At 44.3% G+C, this 19,684-nt stretch overlaps 2 protein-coding genes and 1 long non-coding RNA gene across 5 annotated transcripts; 1 reads left to right on the top strand and 2 right to left on the bottom strand.

Moving 5' to 3' along the window:
* The first annotated feature begins 1,353 nt into the window (after positions 1–1,353).
* Positions 1,354–13,947, top strand: ppp4r4 (protein phosphatase 4, regulatory subunit 4). Of its 3 annotated transcripts, XM_037751238.1 has the most exons (26): positions 1,354–2,204; positions 2,403–2,591; positions 5,006–5,079; positions 5,947–6,049; positions 6,204–6,351; positions 6,686–6,759; positions 7,063–7,169; positions 7,581–7,688; positions 7,774–7,895; positions 7,990–8,112; positions 8,432–8,571; positions 8,661–8,780; positions 9,010–9,087; positions 9,343–9,426; positions 9,900–10,073; positions 10,164–10,269; positions 10,452–10,599; positions 10,693–10,837; positions 11,280–11,318; positions 11,424–11,495; positions 11,574–11,637; positions 11,755–11,832; positions 11,938–12,028; positions 12,278–12,339; positions 12,425–12,929; positions 13,658–13,947. In XM_037751238.1, exons 2-26 carry the CDS (start codon positions 2,481–2,483, stop codon positions 13,701–13,703), a joined length of 2,922 nt encoding a protein of 973 aa, XP_037607166.1. In that variant the 5' UTR covers positions 1,354–2,204; positions 2,403–2,480; the 3' UTR covers positions 13,704–13,947. The 3 variants fall into 3 exon arrangements, with proteins under 3 accessions (XP_037607166.1, XP_037607167.1, XP_037607165.1); XM_037751239.1 differs by having other exon boundaries at positions 1,354–2,591; positions 11,580–11,637; XM_037751237.1 differs by having other exon boundaries at positions 1,354–2,591.
* Positions 2,857–4,416, bottom strand: LOC119477261. Its single transcript, XR_005204217.1, has 3 exons — positions 4,198–4,416; positions 3,866–3,905; positions 2,857–3,091 (listed from the first exon to the last, which is right to left on the bottom strand). It is a non-coding gene; the product is annotated as an uncharacterized LOC119477261 (long non-coding RNA).
* A 703-nt stretch (positions 13,948–14,650) lies between the features above and the next one.
* Positions 14,651–19,281, bottom strand: serpina10a (serpin peptidase inhibitor, clade A (alpha-1 antiproteinase, antitrypsin), member 10a). The gene is made up of 6 exons (XM_037749980.1): positions 19,128–19,281; positions 17,377–17,673; positions 17,003–17,296; positions 16,374–16,647; positions 16,078–16,225; positions 14,651–15,907 (listed from the first exon to the last, which is right to left on the bottom strand). Exons 2-6 carry the CDS (start codon positions 17,657–17,659, stop codon positions 15,728–15,730), a joined length of 1,179 nt encoding a protein of 392 aa, XP_037605908.1. The 5' UTR covers positions 17,660–17,673; positions 19,128–19,281; the 3' UTR covers positions 14,651–15,727.
* Positions 19,282–19,684: the final 403 nt, after the last annotated feature.

The following is a 19,684-nucleotide window of genomic DNA, read 5'->3' as shown; positions in this document are numbered from 1 at the left end:
AAAAGAGGCTTGAAGGCTCCGTGAAGTCAGATAAAATGAATCTGAATGTTGACCTGTTTCATTGAAACACATAAAAATCGACTCCACAAAGACAACTTTTCCCGTATTATAATTATAATAAACTAAGACTGTCAAAGTGATAATAATGCGTTAACGCAAATTCATTTTAACACCACTAATTAATTTTTTGAGTGAAGATACTGACATCATATGAAACTAAAAACCTGATGAATCCATCGGTACCAACCACGTCATACTAGCTTGTCAGGAAAGAGGTTAAAGGTCCCATATCGTGCTCATTTTCAGGATCATACTTGTATTTAGTGTTTCTACAAGAACATGTTTACATGCTGAAATGTTCAAAAAACCTTTATTTTCCTCATACTGTCGGCCTGAATATACCTGTATTCACCCTCTGTCTGAAACGATCCGTTTTAGTGCATTTCGACGGAATTGCAAAAGAATTGCGTTGCTAGGCAACAGTTTAGGTCCATGTTTACTTCCTGTCAGCTGATGTTATTCACATACACTGCAACCAGGAAATAAACTGGGACGCATTTAGAATGTTTACGTTTAAATCTGTGTAAAGGGTCTAAATATTGTATATTTGTGACATCACAAATAGCGAGAAATCCTGACAGCTTGTTTCAAATGCAGAGTTTCTGAATACGGGCTGTGTGTATTTCCCTGTGGATTGAGCGTTTCGATACTTTCACAGTATTTATATACGACTTAAGCCTGCTTTATAATAAAAAAAAACATGAAAATCTCACTTTTTTTATAATATGGGACCTTTAAATAACGCTCTAAACTTATGCTAAATTTTGGCGAGGAAAAACTGTCATGGACATTTTCAAAGGGGTCCCTTGACCTCTGACCTCCAGATGTCTGAATGTAAATGGGTTCTATGGGTACCCACGAGTCTCCCCTTTACAAACATGCCCACTTTATGATCATCACATGCAGTTTGGGGCAAGTCATAGTCAAGTCAGCACACTGACACACTGACAGCTGTTGTTGCCTGTTGGGCTGCAGTTATGCAATATCTTTTATGCAATAATTTAGTACCTGTGAGGGTTTCTGGAAAAATATTTGTCATTGTTTTGTGTTGTTAATTCATTTCCAATAATAATAAATATATACATAAATTTGCATAAAGCAGCATATTTGTCCACTCCCATGTTGATAAGAGTATTAAATACTTGACAAATCTCCCTTTAAGGTTCATTTTGAACAGATAAAAAAAAATGTGTGATTCATTTTATATTAATTGTGATTAAATATTTTTAATTGATTGACAGCCCCTAGAATAAACATGTTATCTAAACTATTGAGGTCTGAATGAACCAACATCCATCCATCATTAGCTCCTCCTCATCAGTCTACCGTGAGAACCCTTGTGGAGGATCTATAGCAGTCCAATCTGGACCAGCAGAACTCTGAACTTGTCTGTTTGGTTCTGCTCGGTACCGCCCTCTGTGTGGGAGACCAGACGGACTGAGTTCACACAGATAGACATCTTTATAATAACACCTGCTTGTTGGTTCATTCAGCTCAGACCCGAAGATGAGCTGGTCGAACCGGTTTATGAAAGATCTCGGTTTTTTTTAGTTTTACGCATCTCAAGCTTCACAGACGCATTAATAGCGCAGAAAGATTAATGCAGTCCGGCGTGACGTTCCTACCGGACTGGACCGAACAGTAGGACGGGATTCTGTTCGACTGAGTGTTTGTCGGTGTGCTGGGTGTGCGCCGAACTACAGAAGAGATCGTCACGATTTCATAGATGTCTCATGTTTGAGGATTTTTAAATTATTTCTCTTCTTAAAATAGTTACGAAATTCTAAAATGCGAGTTTTTGAACGGAGTCTGGCGTGACGTTCCATCCGCACTGGACCCAACAGGAGGAGCGACTGTTGAAGATCTAGATGGTTATTTTATAGGTTTTTTGGTGGACTTGAATATCAGCCGAATTGAAAATCAATCTATTTGATGTTAAATCATGTTCGTTTTTTAAGCTTTAACACATCCCTGGGTTAATTAGAGAGGATATACGCGTTAAAACGCTATTTTTAAAACGGGATCTGGTACCGGGCTGTTCTGTTCAACAGATGTTCCTCAGAAAAAGTGGAGATTTTTACTGAAACCATCGCAGTTTATGGGACTAAATGTTCGCCGAATAGAAGAATGGACTCTGTTGATTTGTTAAGTATTCATTTTTTATTCTGACAGATTGATTTATAAGCAGATGAGAGAGGATTTCTGTTAAATCATTAGAATTTTGAACGGAGTCTGGCGTGACGTTTCCCCTTAAAGCAAAGGGATCTCCGTGGAAACGGGGTAGTGACAGTCCCCCTCCTCTCTCTCTCTCTCTCTCTCTCTCCTCCTCTCATCATCATCAGGGATGGTTGGTACTGACATCCACCACCAGCTCTCCCACTAGCCACCAGTTTGATACTGGGCCACTTCCAGTAGAGCAGATGTTCTCCAGCAGCAGAATGGCTCTGAACCAGTCCAGCCTGCTGTACGGACAGCTGGAGGAGCTGCAGGAGCTCGCCTTCATCGAGAGGCCGATCCGCCGGAGCCTCAAGGTATTCACAGCATTTCATTCATATTCATGTGAGGATGATGATGAGGATGGTGGTGGTGCTGATGCTGATGGTGATGCTGATGGAGATGGTGCTGATGATGCTGATGGTGCTGATGCTGATGCTGATGGTGATGATGCTGATGGTGCTGATGCTGATGCTGATGGTGATGATGCTGATGGTGCTGATGCTGATTGTGGTGCTGATGGTGCTGATGCTGAGGTGCTGATGCTGATGGTGCTGATGGTGCTGATGCTGATGATGCTGATGGTGCTGATGCTGAGGTGCTGATGCTGATGCTGATGGTGCTGTTGCTGATGGTGGTGCTGATGCTGATGGTGCTGATGCTGATGGTGGTGATGGAGATGATGGTGAAGGTGATAATGTGACATGTTGTATGAGTCAGTGGGAGGAAGATCAGCAGCCTCCATGCAGGAAGCAGAGGGGAAACCCGCTATCTGCGCAGCATGACGCAGTTTCTGTCTGTCTGTCTGTCTGTCTGCCTGTCAGATAGACAGTTAGTAGTAGGCTGCTACAGCAGCTAAGAGGATCTCCTCCTCCTCTTCTTCTTCTTCTTCTTCGTCTGTGTGTTTCAGTGTCTCGAGAACATATGCAGTAAATCTATATCTGCACTTTGTGACCAGTTTATTACATCTAATGACTCTACTAACTGTTCATAACTCAATCAATCAACTGGAAACTATTCCGATAATCAATAAATGGAAGTTGTTAAAGATGTTGAAAGTTGTCTCAGTAAACTGAATATCTTTGAGTTTTAACAGCAATTTTAACATCATCTAAATCTGTCTATCGACATCTTTATAATATAATATAGCATAATATTATATAATATAGTATAAAATAATCTTATATAATATAATAAAGCATATTATGATATAATATAATATAAAATAATATAATATAATATAATACAATATAATATAATATAGCATAATATGATATAATATAATATAAAATAATATTTTATAATATAATATAATATACATAACATAATACAATATAATGTAAAATAACATAATATAAATAATATAATACAATATAATATATTATAATAGGATATAATATAATATAATATAGTATAAAATGACATGATATGATATAGTATAATATAATACAATACAATAAAACAATACAATATAATATAATTAGTTATAGATGTCAATAAACACTTAGTGTGTTATTACATCTTAATATACTGATTAGCCTATCTGATAAATACAAACCTGAGTTATTGTTATTTACGGTTTATAACTTACGTATCAAGTAGCCCAAGTTGCTCCCTGCAACCCACTGCTCCTAATGATGGGTTAAATGCAGAGGTCAAAGGTCATCTATGTACCTGTATGTATATAATGATTCTAATAAAGTTTACTGAGAAATATTGTGTGAAGCTTAAAGCAGAAAATCACATTTATTATCATTATTTTATTTGTTTGATTCTCAAAGATTGAGATCAGTTGGGTTTCATAATGATAATAATAAATAATAAATAATAAATAATAAATAATAAATAATAAATAATAATTAGGTCAGAGTTATTATTAGTCATAATTCTGACTAAATACTTATGAAATACAGGTGTGCTGACCTGCTGGAGCTGCTTTCTCCTCTCTCTCCTCCTCCTCCTACTCCTCTTCTTTCTCTTCTCCTCCTCCTCTTCCTCCTCCTCTAAACTGTGTGGGTGGAGGGGCGTGGCTTCATGATGACGATGATGACGTTTAGGGGGCGGGGCCTGGGGTCTTCTTATGGGAGAAACCCTGACGTCATGACGACGCAGTCACACACCCCCGTTTCCTCCTACACACACACACTGAGATAGAGATGCATTTAGTCTGGGACACATTATAACTAAACAGTTTTTTATAAATAAAAATAATATAATATATAACAAATAATGAGATAATAAAATAATAAATAATAAAATAAATATACATATAAATAAAAATATAATAAAATCTTCAGTGTATTATTTAAACACGTTACATAATTTTAGAGTTAAAGCTCGTCTCCAGGTAATTCATGTGATGGAAACCATTCTGTGTGCTCTTGTCTATCTTTGTGAGATCCAAATCATGTATTATAAATATTATATAATAAATAATATTATAAAACTACTAGAATCATATTCAGCTGTGTGTACATGTGATGGTTACAGTGAGTGCATCATGTTAGTAAGGGTCCTCACCTGTGAGCTTTGGGGTGATGTCACACAGGTGATACGTCGACTATAAATAGAGGTACGATGATAATTATGATTTTAGAAACGGTTACGACCTGTGGCTTTAATTATCATAATTAAATTTTCACAATAAAGCGTTAAATATTTATCTGTAGCCTTCCGAATAAAATACGTTCAAACAGAAACTTTAAACATCTGAATGTGTTTGTTGTTTCAGACAGCGGAAGAGATCGATCAGCTGACTGTGGATGAAGACCTGAATGACATTGAGAGAGCCGTCTACCTGCTCAGGTAAGAGCCATATACCTGCTCTAGTAAGAGTCGTATACCTGCTCAGGTAAGAGTCGTATACCTGCTCATGTAAGAGTCGTATACCTGCTCAGGTAAGAGGCGTACTGTTTTTAGTGTTCTTGTGTTTTCTTTTTGACATCAGCTCGTGTTGAAACGTTCTGGTCGTGAAACAGTCGCCGTCACGATTAGAGTCACAAAGACAAACCGGAGAATCCAGAATAAATAACCCTATATTGGTAGAAAGAGTTCTGCTGGTTCTCAGGTGGAGAAGCAGCTCTGCCCTCCTTCTCTCTGACCCAGTAAACTCTGAAGCTCATTAAACATTGAAGATAATCATCCTGCAGTCTGATCCCAAAGGCTCTAAACTAGTTCACTGAACTCATTCAGCGCCTTACTGGAGACACCGGACATCCTGGAGATTCAGGAGGTATCTGGACCCGGGTGCAGACTGTTTGTGGGTCTGCCCTTTATCGGTTTAGATCCAAATTCAGCTGAATTTATCTTCAGGGGCCGGACTTTCAGAATGATTTTACAGGATTATAGTGGTTCAATTGGATTAAATTTTCTTCTGATCCAAAAACCAGGTATTTCAAAGCACATCCAAAGATTTCTGAGCCGGAAGATTTTGGATCCAGATTTGGTGATCCAATCCAACTTTTAATCTGCACAAAATGCTACATTTGGGTATTTCAAAATTTAAGACGGAAAATCTGGATCAATTTGATGCCACAATTCTGGCCCCTGGGGTCAGTTTTGGAGTCCCTCAGGGTTCAATTTTAGGTCCTCGTATTTTTTTTTCTACAAATAGTCACCTGAAATATATATTTTCTCTGCATCTGCTCTCTATGTTCTTCCTTGTGTTGTCAGTGTGGGTCAGGAGGTCCAGAGAGCGAGTGTCATCAGTAACCTGCCGAGCCTCGTCCGCCAGAATCCAGCTGAGACATTTCGTCGGGTCGTACCGAAGGTCCGGGTATGTACACAATCACATCAGTCAGACTATGTCAGTGCTACACTGTGTGAAGGCGGTTCAGATGTGAGCAGTATGTAGACAGTCACTCTGGGAAATGACAGGTGTGTTGTACAGGTGTGTCATTCAGGTAACCTGTCCTGTCTGTCTGACTCAGGAGGTCCTGAATGGAGCCGGAGCAGAAATCCAGCTGGCAGCAGCAGCGTCGTTCTTAACCATCCTGCAGGACGACATCATCCTGATCCACACCCACACCTTCTCCATCCTGAAGACTGTCCTGCTGCATCTCAACCACCGAGACACAGGTAACACCACCTGAAACACAGACACACAGGTAACACCACCTGAAACACAGACACACAGGTAACACCACCTGAAACACAGACACACAGGTAACACCAACTGAGCCACGGACACACAGGTAACACCACCTGAAACACAGACACACAGGTAACACCACCTGAAACACAGACACACAGGTAACACCAACTGAGCCACGGACACACAGGTAACACCACCTGAACCACAGACACACAGGTAACACCACCTGAGCCAAAGACACACAGGTAACACAACCTTAATGTTGACGTTGATGTTGACGTTAATATTGATGTTGATGTTGCTGTATTTATTTGACAGTGGTGAGCAATGCCTGGTTGGAGACTCTGCTGTCGGCCATCAACGCTCTACCAAAGGAGACCATCAAACAGGAGGTACAGTGATCAGACTTATTGATTAATACCTTTAATCACTGATTATTGATCAGTAATAGAAAAGGTTAAAGTACGACATTGGAACATCTCTCCTTCTCTCCACCTGTCTTTCTTTACCTGTCTCTCTACTTTTTCCTATTAACCTGTCTACCTGCATTCTTTTCCACATCCTGAATCTTCCACATTCTGTTCATGTCTACTTGTCTGTCTTCTCTTTCTGTACCTGTCTGTCTCTCCAGGTGTGGAAGCCTCTCTAACTCGCTGTCTCTCTCTGTTCATGTCTACCTGTCTGTGTCTCTGCAGGTGCTGAACCCTCTCCTCTACCAGTCTCAGCTGTCTCACTCTCTTCAGGCTCGTCTGGCCAGCTGTCGCATTTTAGGGAAAGTCGCCTGCAAGTTCGACTCTCACATGTGAGTACTACACATCGTATACTGTAGTACTACACACCGTATACTGTAGTACTACACACCGTATACTGTAGTACTACACACCGTATACTGTAGTACTACACATCGTATACTGTGGTACTACACACCGTATACTGTAGTACTACACACCTTATACTACTACTACTATAGTCTGGATTATGGACTTTATCTTCTTCGTCTTTGTGTAATATTATCTTACCTGGTCTGATACCTGGTCTGGTACCTGGTCTGGTACCTGGTCTGGTACTTGGTCTGGTACCTGGTCTGGTACCTGGTCTGGTACTTGGTCTGGTACCTGGTTTGTTACCATGTCTGGTACGTGGTCTGGTACCTGGTCTGATACCTGGCCTGGTACCTGGTCTGGTACTAACCGATGTGTTTCCGGTATCTCAGAGTGAAGAAGGAGCTGCTGCCGTTGGCCCGGTCTCTGTGTCAGGACGTGGAGTTGGAGGTTCGGGCCGTTATGTGTCGTCAGCTGGAGAGCATTGCCAGAGCGAGCGGGTAAACTTCACCAAACACTGCATGAAACCAAACACAAACCAAACCTGCTGCTGTGGTGAGACAGTGAGTGCTTCCTGTCCTTCAGGGTCGACGACACCAGGACGGAGCTGCTTCCTGAACTGGTGGAGCTCGCCAGAGACCAGGAGTGCAGCGTCCGCCTCGCCGCCTTCGACACCATCATCAACCTGATGGAGATGATCGACAGCGGTGAGTCATCAGGCAGAGGGTTTAAGGTGTCCTCAGGCCTAGATCATGGACTTGTGCAGACCTGAACCACTGCCCCCTCCTCCTCCTCTCTCAGATGACAGACTCCATGTCGTGGTCCCTCTGGTGATGTCAGTGTGCGAGGTGTCATCGCAGGCGGACGAAGCTGTCGTTGCGTCATTGTCATTCCAGTTCGGGAAGGTCTGCAGCGGACTGGCAGGTGAGACTCAGCACTGATGTCACACATAGAAACAGTAGCGTCAAATTCTACTGAAACTAAAGCAGAGCAAGGTCACATCAGGGCGGCGGGCCCTGCCCGGGCATTAAGTTTCATTTTCATGTTACAAACAGCTGATTGTTCGTGTCCCGTGTTTACAACGTTCAGTTTCATTTTCAATGTACAAACCTAGTAGTTTTAAGCTTAACCATGATGTTTTTCACTGTAAAGTGACGGCGAGGGGTCCTGACAGAGTATGTTGTGATGAGAGCGAGTACGGTGACCTCAGGAGTGACTCTGATTGGTGGTGGTTGTGTTTCAGGCTCTCTGTCAGATGAGCAGAAGGGCCGGTTGCTGCAGAGGTTTAAGGTGCTGTCTGTCGCCGGTCTGCAGACTGAAGGAAACCAGACTGAGGGTAATGAGTCGACGCTGGTCCGCTGCAACTGCTGCTACAACCTGCCGGTACAACCAGAGACACACTCACACTGAGCAGAGCTTCAGGGCTCAGTTCAATATTCAGTCTTCCTCTCTCTCTCGCTCTCTCTCTCCAGGCCATGGTGGTGTTTGCTGACTCGGCTCACTTCATGTCAGAGCTCTACCCGTCTTTCTCCAGTCTGTGCTGTGATCCAGAGGTCAGCGTTCGACGAAGTGCTGCAGCCAGTTTCCACCAGGTCAGATAACGGCTACAGCATGGACGCCATAAAGTGGGGGGCCAAGGGACCATTGGCTCCCCCACTTTACGGCCCTGTCGCACTTTCTTTTTGTGAATCACTGTATCCCCGCAAAAGCCCCTATATTGCAATAAAATTGTTTACTAGAGAACCAAGTTCTTCATAGATCTAGCCTCGTAATGTTGCTCTTCTCTGATGTCACACGATTGGCCCCGCCCCTTCCTGTCAGGTGGTGAAGCTGCTCGGTTCAAACGTCCAGCTGGTCCACAAAGAGCTCCTGGCTCTGCTGCAGGACGACGCTCTGGAGGTGATGGATATAGTGTGAATGTTGTTTCTATGTGTTTTCTGGGTCTAGTTTTTGTTTTTGGAGTTATTTGGAGAATTTGTAGATAAGTTGTCTTTCTATCTGTCTTTTTTATTTATTAGTTCTGTATTTGTTTAGCCTTTTTTTTATTAGAGCACTTACTGATATTATTTGACTTATTATCATACTTCAGAACATGAAGCTTTTTTACTTCGGATGTTAGTTTTACATACCAAAGCTTTTATTGTTGTTGTCAAGGTTTTGGACGCTCTGATGAATCACCTGGAAGAAACTCTAGAGGCGGTTCTTTCCAGAGGAGAGAACCTGGCGCTGGACAACAAGGTGAGAACACTAGTTCAGGGTTTAACCTGGTTTCATTACGCCTCCTTCAGTTCTTCTGAGGTCTTTGCTTTAAAGCTGGGGACACACCAAGCCGACATCAAAGAACTAGCGGCGACGAAGGCCACCCATTGAGTCGCCTCACGTCGACTTGGTCTTGGGCAAAAAGTTGCACTCGAACACACCGCAAAGATGACAGCCAACGGCCAACTACCACGTACGTTCTGCGCCTGCGTGAGAAAAAAAACTTCCAACTTGGGCAGACAAGAACCGACGGTGTGGGACACACCAAAAGAAACTTGCCCGAAGGACGCTCACCAATGGCCGAACTGTCCGACTGGCGGACTGTCGGCTTGGTGTGTCAGGGCCTTAAAGAACCTCTCTGATACTTTGTCTTTCTGTTTCCTGTTGCCACTCTCATCTTGGTTCTCTTGTGTCCTCTGTTTCCTCTGCGTTCTCCTGCGATTCCTCATCAGTTCCCCGAGCTGCTGTCGGCTCTGCTGATAGCGGAGCAGAAGGTTGGAGGCTCTCTCCGTTGGCGGCTGCATGAGAAGCTCCTGCAGCGTTACAGCTGTCTGGCTCGACTGCTGCCCGGAGAACTGCTGCACCAGAGCTTCTCCCCTCGCATCTTCACCATCCTCACCACCAACGTCAGCACGACACGACACGACATGACTCAATACCACAGGTAAACCAGGTAAACACAAAGGTAACTTCCCCTCCGGTTGTTTGTGTTGCAGAAGGTGTTGCCGGTTCAGAAGGAGGCGGCTCGGACGTTCTGCACATTCCTGCGTTACAACCGCAAACAGGAGCAGCGCCAAGAGATGATGGAGCGACTGATTCAAGGTCAGAATACTGGTGACTTCAGTTACCTCACTGTGATGAAGGTTTTTTTAAATCCATCACAAACTCCTGAACTTCCTGTCTAAGCTAAGGGACTGCCGCAGTCAGTGTGTACGCGGTGTGACCACAGCAGGAAATTTTAATGGCTGTCAATCAAAACGTTGAGGCTTCGTCTTGTATTTCAGATCTGGCTCAGGGGCGGAGCTACTGGAACCGTCTGAGGTTCCTCGATGTTTGTGAAACGGCCGGCGAGATTTTCTCCAGAAAATACTTTAACAAACACTTCCTGATCCCGGCGCTGGAGCTGGTCCACGACCCCGTCGCCAACGTCAGGTAGCTCTGTCAGCATTCTGTCCATCTGTCTCTCTGACATCAGATGTGACACTGCTGTTCACCTGCCTGTCTGTTCACCTGTCTGTCTATCAGGTACAAGCTGTGCCAGTTGTTGCCCAGATTGCGTTCGTCGCTCCGCCTGCCGGCTGACAAACAACTGCTGCAGCAGCTCGACTTCTGTGTCCAGAAACTCCTCTGCAGAGAAAAAGACAAGGACGTGGTGGCCACCATCCGCAAGGTAACATCCTCACTGACTGAGACCAGTCAAGACCCTACTCTGGTCTACTGAGACCATTCCAGACCCTACTCTGGTCTGCAGAGACCAGTCCAGACCCTACTCTGATCTACTGAGACCAGTCCAGACCCTACCCTGGTCTGCAGAGACCAGTCCAGACCCTACTCTGGTCCACAGAGTCTACAGAGACCAGTCCAGACCCTACTCTGGTCTACAAAGGCTAGTCCAGACCCTACTCTGGTCTACAAAGGCCAGTCCAGACCCTACTCTGGTCTACTGAGACCAGTCCAGACCCTACTCTGTTCTACAGAGTCTACAGAGACTAATCTAGACCCTACTCTGGTCTACAGAGACCATACCAGACCCACTTTTAGAAGACTCTCTCAGAAGACTCCATGAGAATAATAACCTATGATGGATTAACTGTGTTCATAATGTTTTTCAGACAGTGTTGGAACTGGACAAACTGGACCTGGCAGAGCCTGTAAGCACCTTGTTTTCATAAAGGACGAAACTGTAAATCTCAGCTGAGTGTTTGGTTCCAGTATAACCTCTATGGGCCTCCATCTGGTATGTTGTGTCTTGGCAGTTTCACAAGAGGCAGGAGAGGGATTTACTGGACCAGAAGAAGGAAAAGGAGGAAACTCTGCTGTTGGAGATGGTGAGTCTGAAGCTGATCCGTCTTCTTGAGTCTGAATCGCTTCCTGTTTTGTTTTAATGACGTCTCCTCTGTCGTCAGGAACAGCTGGAGCGCCAGCAGAGTGACGGAAAACTGAACTCTGAGAAACATACGGAGAGAAAACGTGAGCAAAACCTTTATTTTCGCATAAAATGATTCACAGAGGAGTTTTTGCTGTGATATTTTCAATCCGGAGTATAAGGGTTTGTTGTCCAGTCTGTAAACGATCTTTCTTTGACAGGAAGAGACAGTAAAACCAGTCTAGCTGCAATCAAATCCATGTCTGTGTCCTCGTCTGGAGCCACCTTGGCCTCCTCCGGTAAGATGAAAATATAAACGATTGGAGGCCTTTCAACATACCTTCAGGCTATAATTGATATTTTGCTAAAACTATATATGATGATGATGATTCTTCTTCTTACAGGTAAAGAGATGAGGAAGGCTAAACTGTCACGGAGTCGATCTCTCAGCAGTCAGCCGACGACGTCCAAAGCTGCCAACTCAGACAGACCTCTGTAAGAACCGCACGCCTTCATGCACTTTAGACACCAGCTTCAGTATCTCAGGGTCTTGTTCAGTAGCAAGGGTAAAATTATATGAGAACTCTAGGCGGACTGGTACCACAGACCCTGTACTGGACCATGGTGGTTCAGAGGGAAATGGTCCGGAAGATGGAGCTCCTGATTCACCAGTGGATCTCTGTTCCAGTCCTCAACTGTGGTCCTGGTCTTGTTAATGTTCTGTTTTCTGGCTCTGTGTTTCAGGAAAGTGAGGGAGTTGAGCAGTATGTCTGGATCCGGGAAGTCCTCCATGTCATCGAGCAAAGGTACCGCCTCCTTAAATATTTAACACTGCAGGACCAGAACAGTCCATGTGATGGTTTTTATTCACACATCACTTTTGTTTTCCAGACGACTCCTTGAGGACTGCCCACTTCTCCATGGCGACCCAGTCCACCTCCTCCATGCCGGTCCTGATCCGCAGCAACACCACTAGCCTCCTGGAGAGGGCCAGTACACTAGACCACAGAAGTAGTAGTATGGACCACAGGACCAGCACCATAGATCAGAGAGATCATAGAACCAGTACACTGGACCACAGAACCAGTAACATGGACCACAGGAACAATATGTTGGAGCAGAGAACAGGTACAATGGACCACAGAACCAGTACTTTGGACCATAGAACCACTACCATTGACCAGAGAGACCACAGAAGCAGTACTATGGACCAGAGAGACCATAGGACCAGTACCCTGGACCAGAGAGATCATAGGACCAGTACTCTAGACCAGAGAGATCATAGGACCAGTACCCTGGACCAGAGAGATCATAGGACCAGTACCTTGGACCAGCGCAGTAAAACGATGGACCGGGGGTGCGGGGTGAAAGACAGCCAGTCCAGAAAGCTGTCAATGTGAGTTCTTGCTAAAATGTTCTGGTGGTGCAATCCTACGAGTTAATGATCCCACATCGTTTTTACAGTTCGTAACCCAAAGACCCCTCAGACCAGGTCCAGGAGTGGCCCTCATACAAGGTTCTCTCCTAGCTCATTGAACCAACCACGGGGGCCGTCATGAATCAGCGTTTGTGCGGTTGGTATTGGAGACCACCCCGATCGACAAAACCTCTGGATTCATTTAATACGTTTAAGAGTCGACGTGGACCTGATGTTTGGGTCTTTTGTGGTTCCGCTGTCAGAACATATATTAATCCTGTCCAGCTATATCCCTGTTTTTACCTGGTTTATCCCCAATTTAGCCCATTTTATAGAGATCATCGTTAAACCCTATCGAAACTCTGGATTACCCCAATTTAGCCCTGGTATTGTTCAATTCAGTCTTTATTCAGGTTTTGTCCCAGGTTTTTCTATAATATAGTTTAGCCTTACCTTTCAATTTCAGCATAGATTAGCCTTAATTAGTCCTGCTTTTGCCCCATTATATTTTGGTTGAAACCTGGTTTAGGCCTGTTTTAGGCCCAGCTTTGCCTTAGTTTAGCCCTATGTTTACCCTGTTTTAGTGCTAGATTAGCACCACAAGGTCACATTTGATCTCGTTGTGGTTTAACCTCGTCGTGGTTTAACACAGACTTCACCCAAATGGTTCAAATGATTTACTTGTTGTTGTTTTTTTAATTCTACAGAAACAGAAAGTCAAACTCTTTCAGCGTCCAGTCAGGACGAGACTGAAGATGATGACGTCATTATACCTCCAAAAGGCCATCAGCCAATCAGCAGTCAGGGTTCACAAGTTAAAGGACGAATAAAGGCTTCAGAACATTACCCAGAATGCAACAGGACATCATCTCTTCCAAACAGAGAGAGTAGAGCCTGACTTCTATTTGTATCTACTGAGCTGCTTCTATTTTCTGAGCACTGTGTATTCTAATGATCTCATCCTGTCACCTGATTGGTTCAGTAAACTCCACACATACAAACTGTTGGTGTGTTCTTATTGGTTATTGGTTCAGCTGCTGACGTGTGATTGTTTGGATTAATGTTCTCCATCTCTGTGACGATAATGGTACGTGTCCACAGCCTCCGTGCTTTCCACGCTCCCCATTCATTGTCTATGTAAGCAGCCGCGCAATGCATTCTGGTAGCGTGGCGTCGCGATTCGAGAGACTAGGCGTCACGACGCCCGCTCCTTATTTGCATAAAGTTGACGGCTCGTCTACTCTATGTAAATCACGGGCGTCCGACGCGACTCGCCGCCTCTCGAAACTCCCGGGGATCTTTTAAAATAAACGTTGTTGATTCAAGTTAAAGACAGATTCATCAACTGCATGGATTATTTCACGCCTCAAATGTTTTCAGAAACACATTTGAGTGAACTATTTACGTGAAAAAAGAGAAGAAAGTTTCCAAACGACCCTCCATACTGGTTCCGGTTTGAAAGCTGGGAGCAGCAGCCAACGGCGGGAAAGCGTTCGTCCAATCAGGAGCCGAGTGCCTTGTTTCTAGGGACAGCACACCAAGCGTCCAATGTTGGAAAGCATCGCGTCCCCTCTCGATAAAAAACGCCCTTGTGGACACGAAAACCATAACTCTGATACAACTGTTTTGGAATATGTGATGTCACTGTGATGTGTGATGACATCATGTGTTGTGTCAGTGAGATAAGACACAGGAGTTCGTTTTAATGTTTTACAGTGGAGGTATACTGCAGGTGGTATACGTTTATTTAAATAAGTACAGGAAGTGTTTTCAGACATACATACAGTACATATGCTATGCTAGTGGTTGTCATGCTTACATTCAATAATGAGCTCAAAACATAAAGTCAAGCTGAGGCTGATGTCAGTTTATCATTAGTTATTAGTCTTTAAGTCTGTAAGTTAAGACCAGTTCAATCAGTGTCTGTAAGTTATAGACCAGTTCAACCAGCGTATGTAAGTTATAGACCAGTTCAAACAGTGTCTATAAGTTATGGACCAGTCCAACCAGTGTCTGTAAGTTATAGATCAGTTCAACCAGTGTCTGTAAGTTATAGACCAGTTCAACCAGCGTATGTAAGTTATAGACCAGTTCAAACAGTGTCTATAAGTTATGGACCAGTCCAACCAGTGTTTGTAAGTTATAGACCAGTTCAACAAGTGTCTGTAAGTTATACACCAGTTCAACCAGTGTCTGTAAGTTATAGTACGGTTCAACCAGTGTCTGTAAGTTATAGATCAGTTCAAACAGTGTCTGTAAATTATAGACCAGTTCAACCAGTGTCTGTAAGTTATGGACCAGTTCAACCAGTGTCTGTAAATTATAGACCAGTTCAACCAGTGTCTGTAAGTTATGGACCAGTTCAACCAGTGTCTGTAAGTTATGGACCAGTTCAACCAGTGTCTGTAAGTTATAGATCAGTTCAACCAGTGTCTGTAAGTTATGGACCAGTTCAACCAGTGTCTGTAAGTTATAGATCAGTTCAACCAGTGTCTGTAAGTTATGGACCAGTTCAACCAGTGTCTGTAAGTTATAGATCAGTTCAACGAGTGTCTGTAAGTTTTAAAATGTTCAACCAGTGTCTGTATTGGACACATCAACATGTTGACCTGATTGTGGCGCTAGATGAAAAGTCAGAGGATCACCGAGGTGATGACGGTTATTAAATATTAAATTGTCTCAGGACCCCTCAGATTTATCTACTGATCCCTCGGGGGGGTCTCAAGCCTCAGGTTGGGGAATACTGCACTAGAGTTACTGACTGGTTAACTGAGTGTTTACTTCTTGGAGGGGTCGATGACTCGGCCCATCGACAGCACGCCGCCGCTCGTCTGCTGGTAGATGATGAAGATGAAGGGTCTGTTGATGGTCAGTCGAGGAGGAAGAGTGGTGAAGACGCTGCCTGGAGTGATGTTATCGCTGCTCTCGTCGACGGTCACGGCAGATTTATGATAAACCTAAAAAAAGCAAATGAGGAGGTCAAGTGTGATTCAGACAAAACAAAGACAACCCACAGCCCCGTCAGATCTCTGATGAGGGAAGTATTCCCAGGTATTTTGCATTTCCGTGTCGTTTATTCGCCGCGGCCGCGGTGTGTAACGGCCTTCTCTCGTGCTTAGTAACTCACCTGTGTGAGTTTGAGTCCCTCAGATGCACCCATGTTGCTGAAGTCTGCGTCGTCTTGAAACACCTGAGTGATGTCGAGAGTCTTCAGGACGTCACGCAGAGAGTAGGAACGCTCCAACAGGAAACGAGGAAGCTGCACCTCCAACTTCCTGTTTACAAAATAAAACATCAGAATTGTTGTTTTGTTATGTATTATTCATGTTTCTGTTAAATAAACAATAAGATAAATAAACAAGGAAGCAAGGATGAAAAGGAGCTAGGACATAAGGAGGCAGGAAAGGAAGCAAGATGTCTTACGTCCTCTTGAGCTGTCTGATCCAGGCCTGGATCTTCTCTCCGGTCACTTCATCTTCAACCGCGGCTATGTCCACGTCTTCATCAGGCAGCACTACCAACATGGCTGCCCCGCCCGCCATCGGCAGCTTCAACACGCCGGCCTTCAGCAAGCGGTCGTACGCCAGGAAGTACTTATCGGCCCTGAACATCATGGGAACCATGACGACATGATATTTGTCCACGAAGAAACGCTCTTCCTGAGTCAAGGACGCGTTAAAGAACGGAGCGAACCGGGCTGCAACACACAGACAAAACTTTATTTATACAGACAGACAAAACTTTATTTATACAGACAGACGAGTTAAAGGATGGACTGAAACAGAGAGAAACAGATAACGGCGCCATCAGGCAGACGGCCCTGCCCTCCGATAGATAACGGCGCCATCAGGCAGACAGCGCCGCCCTCCGATAGATAACCCCGCCATCAGGCAGACGGCCCCGCCCTCCGATAGATAACCCCGCCATCAGGCAGACGGCCCCGCCCTCCGATAGATAACGCCGCCATCAGGCAGACGGCCCTGCCCTCCGATAGATAACCTCGCCAACAGGCAGACAGCCCTGCCCTCAAACATGTGCCAGGTGATACGTACCCTGGTAGAAGGCGGTGGTGGCGAGCAGCATCTTGGTGTTGGGGTCCAGGTTGGTCACCAGATCCTGGACCTGGTCTCCGGTCTGCTCCCGGGCCCAGCGGTTGATGTTGTCGGTTGCTTCCTGTGGCGTCGTGTAGGGCAGACTCTGAGCGTACCCCCCGAACTTCGTCTGAACCAGGTCCATGTAGGGCGTCAACATCTGAAAGTCCTGGGGGGGGAAGACGGCCACTCCCTGCCTCAGGGTCATAGCTGGGCTCCCTTCTTGGACGACGGTCCTCAGACTCTGAAACAGATCTGAGAACAGCAGAGACTGACTGTAGTTTCACAGCTTATAGCTAAAAATACTGACAGTCTCAAGTCTTCCACTGGCCTACCTGGGAGGGTCTCGGGGTCCAGTCCAGTCAGACTGAGTCCCTGCAGCAGCTGGTCCCGGGTCGACCCGCCGGTGGCGCTCAGCAGCGCCAACAGCCCGTTGGACAGCGTGAACGTAGACAGGAAGACGTTATCGTCGGTCCGGCTGGAGACGGCTCGGAACAGCCTGGCGGCGAAGTCTCCGTTCCTATTGGTCAGATCCTCCTCCGCGGGGGTGAAGGTCTGAGCGGAGGACAGACTCAGGAGGACGAGGCCGATCAATGAAACGGGGACGAAGGGAGTCATGGTCACAGCGCCCTCTGGTGGAAGAGACGGGAACAGAAACGGAACAGTTTACTGACTGAACAGCTATATATTGTTTTATTTTAATTTAAATATTTGTAGGTTCTATAAGTGAGGAGCAACAATAACCCTAAAATGACAAATTAAAGGGACTGTTTGTAAGAATCAGAAATGTCTTGTTAACAGCGACACCTGTGGCCGTTAAGTCAACTAAAGTCAGCGTCGGGCTTGTGCTTGTGCTCGCTCTAAATAGACATGAACGAGCATCGCTCAAAACAGTGAGGAGACACACGTCATCTAAAAGCACAATATCACTCTATATTTCAGCTGCTAGGCAGTAATGTTAGCTGACCAGACGAAGGTCTCTCCATGAATCACTGCTGATCCTAGTGTTGGCTTTTCCTGCCTCAGCCTCCCGACCGCGGCCGGAGGGAACAGGGGAGACACCGGACTTTTGGTCGGAGACGATAACGTTTCTCTCTTCACAAGACACGGGAAACCTCTGTTGGTCTGGAGGAGCTGCAGCAGTTATTTCTGCACAAACGTCCACTGTACATTCACTAGATATTCTCAGAGCTAAACTAACTCTTCTGCAGTGTGGAGTGAGCAGCATGCACGTGAGAGTGGAGTGAGAGAGCGAGAATGCTCACGGTGTGTGAGTGAAGGCAGGCAGAGGAGCAGAGGAGCAGAGTACAGCAGAGACTCCGGTCCTGGAGACCAAAGCTACGGTCTCCCTCGCGTCCTCCGACCGCGGCCAACACTGTTTAACAGACGGGCTTCACTAGATACAACCAAGAGGTTTTGGTGCTTCCGTGTAGTTTGTGTTGGAGTCTGAGTCTGAACAGCGTAGCCACTTACAACGATTTATACATGTAAGAAGTTACAAACAGTCCCTTTAAAAGGTCTATTTTATTTATTTATATTTTCATTTCTAATATCATCATTAACCTGCTCACTGTGAGAAATATAGTCTTATTAATATTATAAATGTATAATATATAGGCCTACATGTATATAATATATATCTGTAATATAGAAAATATAGAAAATATGTTTAGAATATATAAAATATAAAATATTTTTAATGTCTAATTGGTGTTTTATTAATATAACTGATCGATAAAATTATCGATCAGTATAGAGCAGTGGACAGACTTCCGGTCTGCAGGGCCACGCCCTCAGCCGTTATTTACCGTTATTGTGTTTAAACCAGGCTTTTACTTTGAAAGGATTGTTTATTCCTGTTTTGTCGTGCAGAGCATCACTGATCAGTCTGGATCCGGATCGATAGCAGATATTATCTATCTGCTGCTGTCTGTACAATATCATCCTCCCATCAGTCTGATCTGATCGCCCTGTATCGATCAGGGAGCCTATTGATGATGTATTGATGATGTATTGATGATAAACAGCTGATCTGAAGCCTCTCAGTCTGTAAACAACAAACAAACAAACAAACAGACATCCTCACCTTGTTGATCTTCGATCTGTTGATGTTATTGATCAGAACGTCTTTCTTCTTCTTCTCTTCTCGAGCTGCGCATCACATCAAGCTCGCCTCTCGATCAACGTCAGAATCACTTCCGGTCACTGCTTTTCAAAATACAGGTCTCGTCTCCAGGCTGGGTTCAGAAACAGTAACTACGGAGTCCCGGATGTAGTTAAAGGTGATTCATTTATTTTATTTCAATAATTTAAATTGAAATACAATAAAAATATAATCAGTTAGTTTGTTCCGTTTCACTCTGCGGTCTCCATCAGCGCGCTGTGCTCAGGTTTAGTTACACGCTCTTATTTTGAAAGCAGCTTCTTCAGACTTCCGGTAATGTTCTCTGTTTGGGCCAAATTTACTGCGCAGGCGCAATGACAGCAGCCTGACGTCATGGTGTTATTAACCTGACATATATTTTTATATATATATATTTTTTATACATATATGTATAAAAAATACATATATATATATAAAAAATATATATATATAAAACTATATATATAAAAAAAATATATATTTTTTTATTGTATTTTTTA

Source organism: Sebastes umbrosus, chromosome 18, assembly GCF_015220745.1.
Source record: "Sebastes umbrosus isolate fSebUmb1 chromosome 18, fSebUmb1.pri, whole genome shotgun sequence".
In the NCBI taxonomy this organism is placed as follows: domain Eukaryota; kingdom Metazoa; phylum Chordata; class Actinopteri; order Perciformes; family Sebastidae; genus Sebastes; species Sebastes umbrosus.
Note: the sequence above shows the minus strand (reverse complement) of the source record. Positions and strands in the feature narration are given on the sequence as shown.